This window comes from Cebus imitator, unplaced genomic scaffold (genome assembly GCF_001604975.1).
Source record: "Cebus imitator isolate Cc_AM_T3 unplaced genomic scaffold, Cebus_imitator-1.0 Scaffold62, whole genome shotgun sequence".
Lineage (NCBI taxonomy): Eukaryota > Metazoa > Chordata > Mammalia > Primates > Cebidae > Cebus > Cebus imitator.
In genome coordinates, this window is record NW_016107377.1 from 6,563,076 (window position 1) to 6,578,094 (window position 15,019).

General features: G+C 38.2%; 1 protein-coding gene across 1 annotated transcript in view; it reads right to left on the minus strand.

The window, feature by feature from the left end:
• Positions 1-14,180, minus strand: part of RAP2A (RAP2A, member of RAS oncogene family) — a 34,280-nt gene extending 20,100 nt beyond the window's left edge. Inside the window, exon 1 of the mRNA XM_017530046.2 lies at positions 13,506-14,180. Within this exon, the coding sequence (XP_017385535.1) occupies positions 13,506-13,819 (314 nt within the window). The 5' untranslated portion in view covers positions 13,820-14,180. The remainder of the gene's footprint in view (positions 1-13,505) is intronic.
• Between the last annotated feature and the right edge of the window lie 839 nt (positions 14,181-15,019).

Here is a 15,019-nt window from a genome sequence, read left to right on the forward strand (position 1 = left end):
GGAATCAGTTCTTGACACTTATAGACACATAAAGTAGAATGAGATAATGAAGTGATGGTTTTCAAATCTGACAGTTTTTTCATGTAGTCCTTAGTGTCTAGAGTAACAAAAATGTCATGAAATCAATGCAAACATGTCCATGGCCACCAGGCTAAAAATGTATTTTTGGATGTACACTATCTAAAATGCTTTATTATTTTTCTTTATCATGCCTTGCATTAGACACTGAAAGACTTAAATTGATTTGATGCACAAGGGGTGTCCAGAGATCTGGGGGCTGGAGGGAAACTGTCAAAATACAGAATGCAGGAATCTTATAAATTCAACAAGTATTTACTAGCTATTTTCTGTGTCAGCGCTGGATATCAAAATTGAAGCAGAGCACCACCAAATAATGGACTCTTTGTTAACAGAAATTAAATGGTATAATCGATTACTTTTATAAACAATACACCCTGTGAGTAGAGTGAAGGGGGAGGAGACAATACAGACTATAAGTAAAAACAGTTGCAAAGGGCACATACATACATACATTTGGATTTTCTGCTGAAAGTAAGCCATAATATACTATATTCTTAATAAAATTAAATGTGATCTTCAAAGTATAGTTAGTCATGCATGGGTGGGAGTGGTCAAATGACATCGGGCAGATCAATTGCAAGGGCAATTGGTAGGTGCTCCATAAATTTGCCACATTTTAAGAGTTTATTCAATCATCTTCAATAAATATTTTTTTAAGATCTTCACAAGGAAACCCAAAGGATCAACAGTACTCTTACCAAAATAATTTCTAAAATAACATGTTTATCTAAAAATGTGTTATTGTTCCAGATAACTACTGCTGCATAAAACTATCCCAAAACTTAGGAGCTTAAAATAACCATTTTACTATATTACATGATGCCCTGGGTCAAGAATTTGGGCAGAACTCAGCTGGGCGGTTCTTCTGCTCTATATCATATTGACTGGGGTCACTCAGAGGTCTTTAGTTATACTGGGCAGGGCTGGACTGGAGAGTCAAAGATGGCATCACCTGAGACCAGGCATGTTGGGAGGAATGGCTGGAAGGGAGCTCCCTCCACCTTTCAATCTAGCCTCCAGGCCTCTCTGTGAATTTTCCAGCAGCATAGCTGGGCTTCCTATGTGGTAGCTCAGGGCTTCACGAAACCAAGGTGGCTTCTGTTAGCCTTCGCAGAGATTAGGCCCCAAATTGGCTTAGTATCACTTCCACCATACTGTACTGATCAACGCAGTAACAGGTCAGCACAGACTCAAAGAAAGAGGAAACATCCTACTTCTCAATGGGAGTTGTGTCAAAGAATCTGCTGCCATCTTTAATCAAGAACATTTAGTAAAAAAGACGTCATCTTTCAAAATTAAGCAATATTTCCAGTTTATGAGGATTTGTTTACCCAAATTAACAGAAGCAATAATAAAGGATGCTGGCCAGGTCAAAGAAAGATACTGTTTATTTAAACAAGGTATCGCAAAAATATATGCACAAATGGGATTTGAACTGTCATGATTAAAAAAAAAAAAGAGAATTTGAGGTAACAGTCTATAGGGATCATAAAATTTATTGCCCACACTGAGATATGTTTGAGATGGAAAGAGGTACTGTAAATAAATGTAAAGAACAACACGCATAGACCTGAACTCTCCCAGATAAAAGAGACACACAGTCACCTTTGGAGAAAAGGGAATAGATTGAAGCAGTGGTACTTATTCAAAGGAAAATAGATACGTGATTGTTAAAAAGCCACTCACTGTGGCCCATAAAGAAAAGCTTCAGGACTCATTACTTAGTAGGATATGCTGATGCAAGCAACGGAATAAATTTCCTTCCTTCCATAAATGTACAAGTATTGCCTTCAATAAAACCAAATGATGTGCTGAAGGTGGCCTTAGGAATAAACATTTTCTGTCATCAAAAGTAGCCTTTTAAAATGTATACACTTCTGGGAGGCATCCTACCATAATTAAGGTACTGATTTGTTCGCCAGGGATGGTAAGCACATAGCATCCTGGCTGCCTGTCTCAGGACAAATGCTGCTGGTGGATCACAGCATTCCCCCAACTAAGCCCACACCCAGCACCTGCATCTATTGGGATAATGCTCTGTTTACATCCTTCTTTAATAAAGGTAACAGCACTCCATAACTAGTTGGCCATTTGACAGCAAGAACAGACACAGGGTTTATGCAAACATTATAGCACCTTAATGCTACACCATTGTAAAAAAGTTTTGTTTATTGGTATTATGCATAAATGGAATTGACCATCAAGAAGTTATTTTCTCATCTTTTGCTCTTAAAAAATAACTAAAATTAAGTCTAGTTCATTCTCTCGTTAGCTTTCATTTATATATGTACGTATTTTGCTACTTAAAATAGGAATTCAGTCCTTCACTTTACCAATCAACATTACTGACTGCCAAAGTTTGTTTAGACTGTTGGTTCACAAAATAGAAAAAGAAAGTAGTAGAGTATAAGTGGATCATTGCGGGGGGAAGAAATTATATTTTAGATATAGGGAGGATAAAAATGTACTAAATACACTGGTGTAGTCTGAATGCTTGTCTCCCGAAAATTCCTAGGTTGAAATTTAATCCCCAATGTGATATAATGAAGAGGTGGGGACTTTAAGAAGTGATTCGGTCATGATGAATGGGATTAGTGCCCTTATAAAAGGGATTTGAGGGAGTCATTTTGCCCCTTACACCATGTGAAGATGCAGCTAGAGGCACCATCTGTGACACACAAATTTTGCTGGTATCCTGACTTTGGATTTCCTAGCACCTAGAACTGTCAGCAATACATTTCTATGGTTTATAAATTACACAGTCTTAGGAATTTTGTTACAGCAGCCTGAACAGACTAAGACATATACAAAAAAGGCAATTATATATAAATATATAATTGTTGTCATTAGTCTTATAGACAAAATTCTGAATTTCCATAAGCTAAAATGAATAAAAAATTCCTTAGAAAAAGGTCTCCTAATAAGAGCTATGCTTTTGGTGGAAAAATATTTTAAAGCTTAAAAATCAAATTTTCTTATCACACTGCATATGTGTACCTATGCAACAATCTTGCATGTTCTTCACATGTACCCCAAAACCTAAAATGCAATTAAAAAAAAATAAAAAAATCAAATTTTCTTAAAAAATATATTTCTGTATGACTCAATACTGCAAAATATATACCCATTTATAGGACATTTTGGCACACCAGAAGGACAAATATAGTATCTTGTACAATTTATTCTGCATAATGCCCAAGGCAATGCTATGTAAATGAGGTGGCTTAAATGTTATTACTTGATGTTGACAGTGATCACTTTTATACAAAGACAAAACTTCTCAAATTGATTTATTAAAAGGCTCTGCCAACACATTACTATATGTAGCTAGCCATAAAGATCATTAAAATTATCTTCACTCCATGCGTAAAATTTGGTATTCATAAAGAGGTCTACTATTGTTACTAACTTTTTAAAAAGAGAAGTGTTAACAAATACTTATATGCTGATTGCTTTTGATATCACGTTTTAATATTTATAATATGTGTATTAAAAATCATCACAATTACTCCTAAGTCATAAAAATTTATTGCCACCATTTGTAGCCAACATGTTTATTTCTCTAGGGAAAGGCAAAGACACAAAGCACTCAAGGTCTATGCTGTAAGTTCTACAACATAATGTTAGGGCACTTAAAACACAGAGGAAAAAGCAATGGGAAAAACAAATGTTATACTATAATAGGTATATAATTCATTTGAATATAGTAAGACAACTGAGCCTAATTCCTAAGAAATCACCTGGAACTAAATAGATAAAAGGTTGAGTTTCACTGCAATTTGTGATTGTTGGTGACACTTTATCATTGATATTTTAGGTTTACTATGTAAAGAAACACTTTACATTCATGACGTCATGAGTTACATAATACCCATATTACAGATGAGGAAATTAAAATGCAAGGAATGTCAGCTTGCTCCTACTAACTAGTAAGTGCTGGAGCTTGGCATTAATGAGATTAACATTCGCTGTCTTCATAGATGAGAAGATAAGTATATACAATCAAATATTTGAGAATTATAATATATATAGTATTTATAATGTTCACTGGAAACCTAAAGATGAATGAATTTAGGACCAGGGGCAGTGGCTCAGGCCTGTAATCCCAGTGCTTTGGGTGGTTGAGGCAGTTGGATCACTTGAGGCCAGGAGTTTGAGACCAGCCTGGGCAAAACAGTGAGATCCCATCTCTAGAAAATTTTTTTAAACATGACTTGGGTGTGGTGGTGCCTGCCCTATAGTCCTAACTATTCAGGTGGCTGAGGCAGAAGGGTCATTTGAGCTCAGGAATTAAGAGGCTGCAGTAAGCTATGATGGTACCATTGCACTCCAGCCTGGGCAACAGAGCAAGACTCTGTCTCTTAAAAAAAGAAAAAAAAAAGACAGATGAATTTAAAATTCTCCATCCAAATATACAGAAAAATACGCTAAGATTTCATTTACAGAGAGAGCTGTAAAGATACTTAGTAATATGCACTGAATTATTAATATAATGTAGGATTTCCACATTTGAATTATTAATTTTTAAGGGGCAGGAAAGCATTAGAAATAACACTCCTAAATGTTTGATTTTCCAATGTTTCTCTTGGGTAACTTTACTAAGTGATTTTAAGATATTTGTAGTTATGGTCATCATCTATTTTACTGTCTTACAGGGAAAGCTCAATCAGTGTGATCCTGGATAGATGCAAAAGACCTCTACTTTGAGTTTTCTGAACCCCCTCAGCAACAGTTCTAGAAATGGATCATCCTGCACTCATGTATTCAAGTCTGAATACTACTACAACCTTCCTTTCTCTGTTCTAAGTTTTCACAAGGCAAGAGTTATCTTGTATTACTAGAATGAACAAAATTGCATGAGAAATACATCTTCACATTTCTGATATGCACAACAGATAAATGCTTTCTTAAAAGATATGCTATATCTTTTTGTTCAGTGACTAAATGCTATCTTTCTTTGTAATACAGGTAGTACTTACTAACTCACACTGGGAAGTACTTCATTTTCATAAGCTTACATAGCATTGTTGGAAACCAGAAAAGCAGGAAAGAGAAGATAAAAATATTAACGAGTTCCATTTAGTTTTCTTAGAGTAAAATGTCCTAGAATAGCAGTTTCTAAACTATGTGTGATAAAATCAATTTGGTGGATCATGAAGAGCACTTAAAAACAATGAAATAAAATAGAAAAGAATAGAGAATGTAATACAAGCAACATGGTAACTTTACTGTTTCATGAAATGTTGATTTCAGCTAGATGTATTTATTCCTATGTGTGCACTAAGTCACAATATAAAATGTATTTCTTACTGAGGGCCTGGTTAAGAAAATGTGAAATCCCCTCCTGAGTGATCTACAGAAATAGACAGAGAGATACTTGTTAACTTTTTCCAATATTCAGCTTTTTGACAGACAATAACAATTGAAAAATAAGAATTTTAAGTCAACTTATTTTTCCCTAAATACCAATTTTGGTATGTTTTAAAATCTTAAACATATTACAGAAATAAAAAAACAAAAACAAAAAACAAATCCCCATCTATCCAAGTATGCCAGTGAAAACATTTTAGCATTACAGTTAAGAATGTATCATTTAAAAGTGTAGTTTACTAGCTGCAATCTATCTTAAATAGCTTATTGAGATACTTTTCAGCAAGGTGTGATTAGAAGTACATTTCCAACTTTAAGTAACTAAATGCATTAAATTTCCAAAGACACCCAATGTTGACTAATGATTAGGGCTCCCAAACCATAACTTCAATATAATACACTGCTAACATATGATTCAGATACCCAATAACCTTATTCAGATTCACATGCTTAAAAAAACATATTTCATAGCAATGAGCCTCAATTTAACTGACATTTATCAAAAATGAGGCTAACATAGGTGTTTGATTTTACTGGAGTTTTCTTACAAGGAAAAAAAAAATGATGAAAGAGTTGGTCTACTAGGTCCAATATTTCCAAAGAGGTTTCAATCATTTAAAAGTACAAAGCTAAATCTACTTAGTATTTAATACATACCATGACAAAATCTTAGATTATGTATTAGAATCTTGAAATATTGTTTTTGGCTATTTTGATTACTTTAATCTTTACTAATAATATATTTATGCTCTACTTAACATACTTAACTGAAATGCAGATGTCTACAATTACAGCATTGCTATTATTGATATTATTCTACTAAAAGGCTGAGTTTGATCTCATAATGCAGAAAGGCATGTTTAAGAAACTAAACTTTTCTCTGTCAGGCTGAGAATAATTTTTAATGAAAGGAACCACAACTGTCAAAGTAACAAATGAAATGGCAATATATAATATATGACATATTTCCACACACCATTAAAATTTCAAGATAAATTTCCTACATAAACACTATGTCTATACATTTCCTTTTGTAACTATTCAGTCTCCATAGTTTTACCTAGTTTGAAAGTCTACTCATATTCACACTCTTATTACTACAAAAAAATTTAATTATTTAAAACTCTTTTTACACCATAGGCCTGAAAAAATATAAGTATATAAGAAAACAGTTGGTAGGAATAAATGTAGAGAAACAGAAAACAGGGAAAAGTCAAAACAGAAGCAAAGAAAACCCTAGAGTAAGGCATACCTCCTTCCCTAGGGGCTAAGGTTCTAAAGACAATGACTAAGAGAGAACTGAAAAGAAAAAATATCACTGAAAAAAAAATCCCTTAAGTACAGTGTACTTAATTTTATGTAAAAATCCCTGCTTAAAAATATGTACATATACATGCATAATATATGCACCTTATTGTGCCATATGTAATTTCCCGAAGTTCACATACAGAAATTAAATCCCTCAAGTGTACTGCTACTGAAACTTTAGCAAATAAAAAGATTCCAACTTTGTTGGCTCTTCCTGTTGGTTGTGAAATCCAGAATCATTTTTCTTAGTTTCTCTACCTCTTCCTTAATGTTCAATAATTATTTAAATTATTTTGCCCCTCTCTCCATTAAAAATAAGTATTAGTATAATTGTAGATTTGATACCATTATCATAAAATCTTAAATAGACAAAATTTTGAGTCACAGGCTGTTGATTCTTTAAGGTTCATATTAAACTTCACCCCTTCCCTCATCACCCCAGCCAGACAAAAGTGTTCCCACAGAATGTTAGAGCAGAAGAGAGATCATCTCCTTCAACTCCAAACTGAGCTTTAAAAATGACAATCCTGGGGTGGCAAAAAGAAAACTATATACTATAACCTGTAATTTTACAAAGCAGCCAAAACAAAAGTTTCCTTTTCAGGAAAAACTTTTGGGCCATAAAAAGTGATTCACTGTATGAAGTTTCAGTTATGCAAAATGAGTAAGTCCTAGAGATCCATACAGCAATAGTACTTCTAGTTAACAATACCGGACTGTATATTTAAACATTTGCTAAGAAGATAGAACTTATGATAAGTGCTCTTATTACAAAAAATGAATGAATGAATGAGTGAATGGATAGATAGAGTAGGAAGAAACTTCTGGAGGTGATGGATAGGATTACAGCTTTGATTGTGGTGGTTTCACAGGTGTATGCTTATCTCTAAATTCACTGATTTGTATACATTAAATATGTCTGGCTTTCTGTATGTCAATCATACCTCAATAAAGTGTTTTTTTTTTTAAAAAGGAAAAAATATCATGAAAAACATTGACTCTTCAGGTCATTTTCAAAATAAATTTCAGTTTTTTGACCCTCTAAATCCCTCTCATGAAAGATGAAGTGGGCACTCATAACTATTTTCCTCCTCTAATCCTGACTTACTAGTTATACCGTTTGTTTCATATTGTCAGTGTTTGTAACACTAATATTTTGTTTGACAGCCATAGTTCTCAGAATTCTTTAATATTAGTTTTGTATTTAAATAGATACAAGTTTCACCATCAGTCCTTATCTTCATATCCAAATTCTGTTTGGATTTATGTCTGACTTTGAGGATTTAGTCATCAATTCTTCATAATATATACTTATTAATTATTTAAAAATTTTCTTACTAATTCACCAGTACAAAAACAAAATAAAACAAAGTGACCCATAAGGTTCTGTACTTGGGAGGTCCAGCTTTGAATTAAGTTTTGGTACTGGGGAAGCGGGTATTTGTGGAGGAAAAAAACGGCAGCAGAGCTCCAGAATTTTCACTTACTTAGGACAAACATCTTTTGATGTATAAACTCATTTCAGCTCTCCAGCACCAAACTGTCCTGGGCCAAAGATCTTATGTGTAACAATTGGCAATATACTTCTATTTTAGAGTAGGCTTTAATAGCTACTTATAGTAAGGGGAAAAGTTTAAACAATCAGCCAGCTCATTTGAAAGTGACCACTGAAATGATATATAAAGAATAATAATAATCTTTAAAAAACAACAACTTACTCACCTTGGGGAGTATAAGTCAACCATCTTTTTCCCAATCTTAAAACACCCCACGCCTTCTCACCTACTGCAATATAGGAAGTCTGCACTGTGTATCTTACAACCCTCAAGTTCTATTCTTGGCTATATTCATTCATTTTTCTCATTTCTATTCTTAGCCATATCCATTCATTTCTGTCTCTATACTATACCCAGTAGGTTTCACCTACTCTCCCAATCTGAACTATGCAGATGAGCCTGAGTCTTCATAGTCATACATAACCTGACCTTTCAGGCTTTATTCAAATGTTCTAATTACTTATTAGGCTGGCTATCTGGATAATTACCATCTCTAAAACTCAAATAATCTCCCCCAGCTATTCCTCCATAATCCTATTCATTCATTTCAAAATGTCAAGGTTACTTTTGACCTTTTCCTCTTTTTCTACCACTGAGTTTGATTAATTCATTCTTTACAACATTCCTTGCATCCCTTCTTTCCTTTCTGTTACTACAGACACCATGCTAATTCAGGATCTTCACACTTCATATAAAAACTGGATTATCACAACATTTCTGACGATTCCTCCTGTTATAAAACAGAGTAGTCTATTACAACTAAGCCACCTATGACAATTGTGATTATGGTCCTTGACTATAGGATCAAGTCCAAAGTCTTTAACTTTCAGTAATTTAGCTTTAAAAATCTTCACCTTACCTCCCCTCACACTTCTATATAAATTCTGTGTTTTGCCAATCTGCTCTATTTAATCATCCAAAAAACATATTCTATGCATTTCCTGTGCCATCTCCTCCATCTGGAATATATCATGCTTCTTATTCTTTGAGGTTCCTATTAAACACTGCCCCAACTAGAAGTATTCTCACAGAAACTTCGAACTGAAAGACGATCATCTCCATCTGCAAAATAAACTTTAAAAAATCATCTCCATCTATGAAATCAAAATGTTTAGGAAAACTGAGACCAAAGGACAATACAAATACTTTTCTTTCTGAACGTTCATTTTTTCCAACATTTTTGTTTTGTTTCCTATGTGCTAGGAACTGTGCTAGCTACATGGGCTTAGAGTTTTGTGAGAAAGGCTGACTACCCATAAATTATCACACAAGTAATTAAATGTAGATGGGTGCTTCAAAGAAAAGGAAAAGGACAGGACATGCGTGATTGAGGGAAGAGGTGAGGCATAAAGTTAGTCTAGTAAGGGAAGACAGGAAGGGGGTTACTTTGGCTTGAGAGAACATAGAAGGCTTCCCTCAGTGGGAAAAATATCTTTTAACTTATCTATGCCTAGTGTTCCATTATTGGAACACTAAGCTTGTGGGAGTTATTTATATCCTGCTCAAGGTCATTGCCAAGGTCTGATTTTTCACACAAAAAGTTTGCAACCTCCAGCATAAATGGATTAAGCAAGAATGAGGGTGAAAGACTGGGTAGGAATTAACTCTGCATAAAGGTAGATTTCTACAGGCCAAAGGAGAGCCCAGAGAAAGATACTTTCAAGAATTGAGGTCTGTGTGTAGAGTAAAAGGAAGGTTGCAAGAGGTGAGACTGCACAGGCAGGGAGGGGTGAACGCAAGCTGGGCTGCGGAAGGTCATGGTGAAGATTTCTGGACTTTAGTCTAACAGCAGACAGGCTTTTATAACACGTTTCAAGAACTTCAAGTCAGGACCATGGCTGATCCTGGGATGGGTAACGATAAGAAAAGCAATGACAAAACCAGAAAAAATTCTAGTTCTATTTCAACTGAAAAAATTTCCTGTATCCCTATCACTCTACTTTGTGTGTATCATCTCACCCAAAATCAAATTAAGAAAATAAAGCATATGAATTTACAATTACAGCCATTTTCAGTTGGTTCACTTGGCTTTGACAAGAGGTCGTATGTGTGTATGTAGGTATGTACACTTATAGACACTTAAGGGAGTATGGGTCAGTTTCCTATTTCTTAAAAGTGAAACATTCCAAGTAATAGCAATCCAATGAAAAGCTCCATTCATTTTTTGGCTATGCATTAGTGCTATACTGTACCTGAAATTAAATTTTCATTCCCATGCCCTTTTCCATAAGGTCCTTCATAGGGAAAATATTTCAAGAGAATACCAACACCGTTCTTCCAAGGATTATTTTAACCTCATTGCTTTTTAGCCTCACCTTGTCTATGCTAAGTAATTAATTCCAAAATGCAATTACAAATTTATTTTTTCTAAAATTACATTGACATCAAGAGTAAAATTTAAGGAAGATAAATGACAACATTATTAAAGAATGACAGCTAGGATTTTTTGAGCAATTTCTGTGTACTAGGTATTGTTTTGGGAATCTTTAAATATAGTATCTCATTTAATTCTAACAATGACTCTGGGGTTCATGCTATTCTCTATTTCATGGATAAGGAAACTGAAGCTTAGAGAAATAAGCTTAAGCATTTCCCCAAATCATATACATCTTGGACCCTGTGTTGTCCAATATGGCAGCCTGAGCTGCCATATGGACATATATGGCTACAGAATACTTGAAATGTGACTTGAATTGAGATGTACTATGTCAAATACATTGCAAACTTCAAAGACACAGTATAAAAAAGTAGAATATCTCATTAGCAGCTTTTGAATACTGACATGTCAAAATGATTCTATTTTAAATACAGTGGGTTAAATAACATACATAATTAAAATTCCACATTTATGTTTTTTTGTTAAATCAGCTACTAGGAATATTAAAATTGCCTATGTGGCGCACATTATATCTCTATTGAAAAGTGCTGACCTAGACCTAAAGCTGATACTGAATTTGCCAGTAGATATCAAGTTGAAAGACTGGTAAAGAAGAGACTACCAGCATTCATACAGATCTTGGTTTAAATGTCCTCTCTATCAATGATGGGAAGCCAGATGCTGGAGTAAGGATGAGGAGTAGTAATACCTAACTACTATTGTATTACAAAGACACACAAGTGAGGGTCCAAGAGGTTCTTACGTATACAATGTTCGAATTCTCGTGAAATTGAATGTATGACTCTACTTCAGCTGATCAATGATGTTTTTATATCAAGAATGGAAACTAGTGAGCAAAATGGTATCTGGGCATGCAGAATTTTACCTTATTTTTTTCCTCTGGGTCACAGTGAAAATAAATAAATTGTTCCAATATACCGAGTTTAGACTAACCTATAACTGAGAAAAGTAATCTGCACTAAATTATAAGAAACTATAAAATTATGTGGACCATATTATCCAACAATGTTTTGCCATATTTGTTCCCTAGTCTTGTGTCAAGAAGTTAGCCATGGGTATGTGGCTTTATCACTGTATATACACATCTTCATATCTTTATGCCTATATCTAAATGTGAAGGGTGAGGCAGTTGGAGCATTTACTTAGGTTATCTTTGGATGTGTCTATTTGGCCTAACACTGACATGTGGCAATGTATCAGACTATCCTGCAGTTTGTCTGGTTTGTTTCTTTTTAATTGAACCGTGCTGGGGGAAGGGGTAATAAGTAAGGATTTAAGTCACTTAAATGTAGCCCCTTAAATGCCATCCTCATTCTAAGTTTAACACCGGAATTGTTCATCTCTTAACTATAAACATTTAACTATAGGAAAATGAGACTAGAGAAGTAAAAAGCTATCAAATTAAGAAATCTTAGCAGCAGAGACCACGAAAATACCTGTTTTATTCTAGATTGGAATTTAACACAAGGATGAATAATATACATGGTTTCAGTTCAGTTATTAAAGTGCATACTCAATTAGTTAAGGGGGGGGTGGAGCAATGGAGAGAGGGTCTTCTCTTTGATCTCCTGTGTTGCATTATAAACCCACTACTTGTAATGAATTTTTGAGCATCCCCTGGGTACACATAATTTGATCCTTGCTCTTTCAAAATGAGTGGACTCAAACTGACTTACAATGTCATTGCATCCACAGTGCACTTACAACCATCTTTCAGAAAAGGTCTTCAGATTTAGGGTCCAGGTAGAATAAGGCAGGAAAAAGGGACACCGAAATTATCGGCAGGCATTAGCTAACAAGAACTAGATAAAACAGTAATGTGTAATTAAGTAGTAATAAGAAAAATTTGCCAAAACTTTTAACTAAGATATTATCACATTTATAATGCACGAAAGTACACAGAAAAATATACTAAGTGAATTTAAGAAAAAACAAACATTTTAAATCATTTAAGCTATTAGCTATATTTCCAAAATGTATAAGTTAGAAAAGAATTGATATATATATATAAAAGCTTATTAACATTAAGTTTAAATTAGCTAATACTTAAGTCACACTTTTGAAGCAGATTCTGTTTCCAGGAAGTATTTTTTTTTTTGGGGGGGGGGAAGGGATTAAGATAACTATATTAAAACAAACAAGCAAACACAAAACAGTTAAGCTGCATTCTTTTCCTGTGAATGGCATATTTGTACTCCTTTGTGTTAATATTCTCGAAACCCACTTAGCTTATGATGTCTTCAAATAATCTGATAATCTGTCTTTAAAATTTTGCACTAAATTAGAGACTTCATTTTGGTAAAACGCCTTGGAACCATAAACCTTTAATGAGATGAGAAAGGTCTCTTTCCTCTGTACTTGACATTACTGTATAGGTGTGTGAGCAATTTTTGCTGTCAAACATTGCAAAGGCAGATTTTTTGTTGTTGTTGTTCAATGTGCAAATATCTCGCCTATACCTGCACAGCTCCTCTCTTCCCAACACAAACCTATCCACCCTTCCCCCCTGCAAGTTTTAAACTTTGTTTCCTTGGGGGCTCTGTACAAGCGCTGCTAACAATGTCCAAGAGACAAAGAGCTGTTCTGTGGGCTAACAGGATGCCAAATTTTAGTTGTGAAACAAAGCACTCAAATTTGAGATTGAGGAGGAGGAGCAGAATGACAATAGTAAAGCCTCCAGCTCGGAGCCACCCGCCAGACAGCCCCCTCCCCAGGGCCCGGCGCGGGGAGTTCTGGCCCCGGGACGGTGACTCCCGGGTGCAGCCGCCAAACCCCCTTGCGCCCTCGCTTACCGCTTCACGCGGATGATCTGGTCCCGCATGGGCTTGATGTCCTGGAAGCTCTGCTGGTTGACGAGGCTGTAGACGAGGATGAAGCCCTGGCCGTTCTTGATGTACAGGTCCCGCATGGACGCAAACTGCTCGGTGCCCGCCGTGTCCAGGATCTCCAGCACCGACGGCGACGAGTCCACCTCGATCTCCTTGCGGTAGAAGTCCTCGATGGTGGGGTCGTATTTCTCGATGAAGGTGCCGGTCACGAACTGCACGGTCAGGGCGGATTTGCCTACCCCGCCCGAGCCCAGCACCACCACTTTGTACTCGCGCATCGTCCCTCTGCGGCCGCCGCCGCCGCCACCGCCCGCGACATAGACCTACGCCGGCCGCGCTGCGCCCCCAGCCCCGGCCCCGGCGGCCCGCCCCGCCGCCTCCCGCGGCCGCCCCCACCTCACGGCCGCGGCGGCCCCCCGGGCCCCGGCGGCGGCGGCGGCAGCTGAGGGAGCAGCGGCCCTGGGCATGGGCCGAGCCGGGCTACGATGCGGCCCCGTGGGTGCCGGCTGGGACTGAGGGCGAGCAGGGAGCGGGAGCGGGAGCCGCCGGAGCCGCCCGAGCCGCGGGCCCGCAGTGCCGCCCGCCCCGCCCCTCGTGCCTCCACGCCCAGATCCCCGCCCGCCGCCGCCGCCGCCGCTACCCCCAGCACTGGAGCGCGCGCCCGAGCCCGAGCCCGAGCCGCAGCGCGGCCAGGGGCGGGGCCCGGCGGCTCGGGGCGGGGGGCGGGGCCCGCGGCGCAGCCCCCGCCCCCGCCCCCCCACCTCCGTCGCCTAGGCGACCGGCCGCGAGGGCTCCCGGGAGGCTCTGCGCGGCGCGGAAGCTTATGCCCGCGCGGATATAAAGAACCACGACGGCCGCCCAGCAGCGCTGCGTCTCGCGCGCCCAGTCGGGCCCTCGGGCATGCGCAGTTCCCGCCCGAGCCGGGAGCAGCATCAACCTGAGACTGCCACGCTCAGAACTCAACACAGATGTGGTGGTCTAGGGGAAAGAGCCACCGCCAAGCTCTACCCTGAGGCGGGGAGTGAGGGGGAGAGTTGCCCAAGGTCCAAGAGGGGCTGCGAGAGCCTTTGCCCGACGCCACCCAGCCTCTTAGCACTCCTAGAGCTTTGGTTTTATCGGGTATTAGCATGTGAAGCCTTAAGGGACGGGCACCTCTAGGCTTCTGCCTGAGGCTGTGTTAACGCAACAAAATGAAGCTTGGTCCTGGAACGTTAGGACACTGATGGGAGGGTGACCGCCCCCATCCAATAGTGCGCCCGAAGGGCAAGTCAGAGGCGGCCGAACGCCACGTAAGCCCGGTCCACGGTCACTGACGTCGCCGGGGTGCCGCCCACATCTCTTCTAGGCCCGCCCCTTTCAGTGCCGGACTGAAGTCGAGCTCTTCCCACGCCCTGTCAGCCACAGGTGAATTAAAAACCCGGACAGCGGAACCCCGAACGGCAACCAGAAGGCCCAGGGACACCTCATAGCAACAGCCA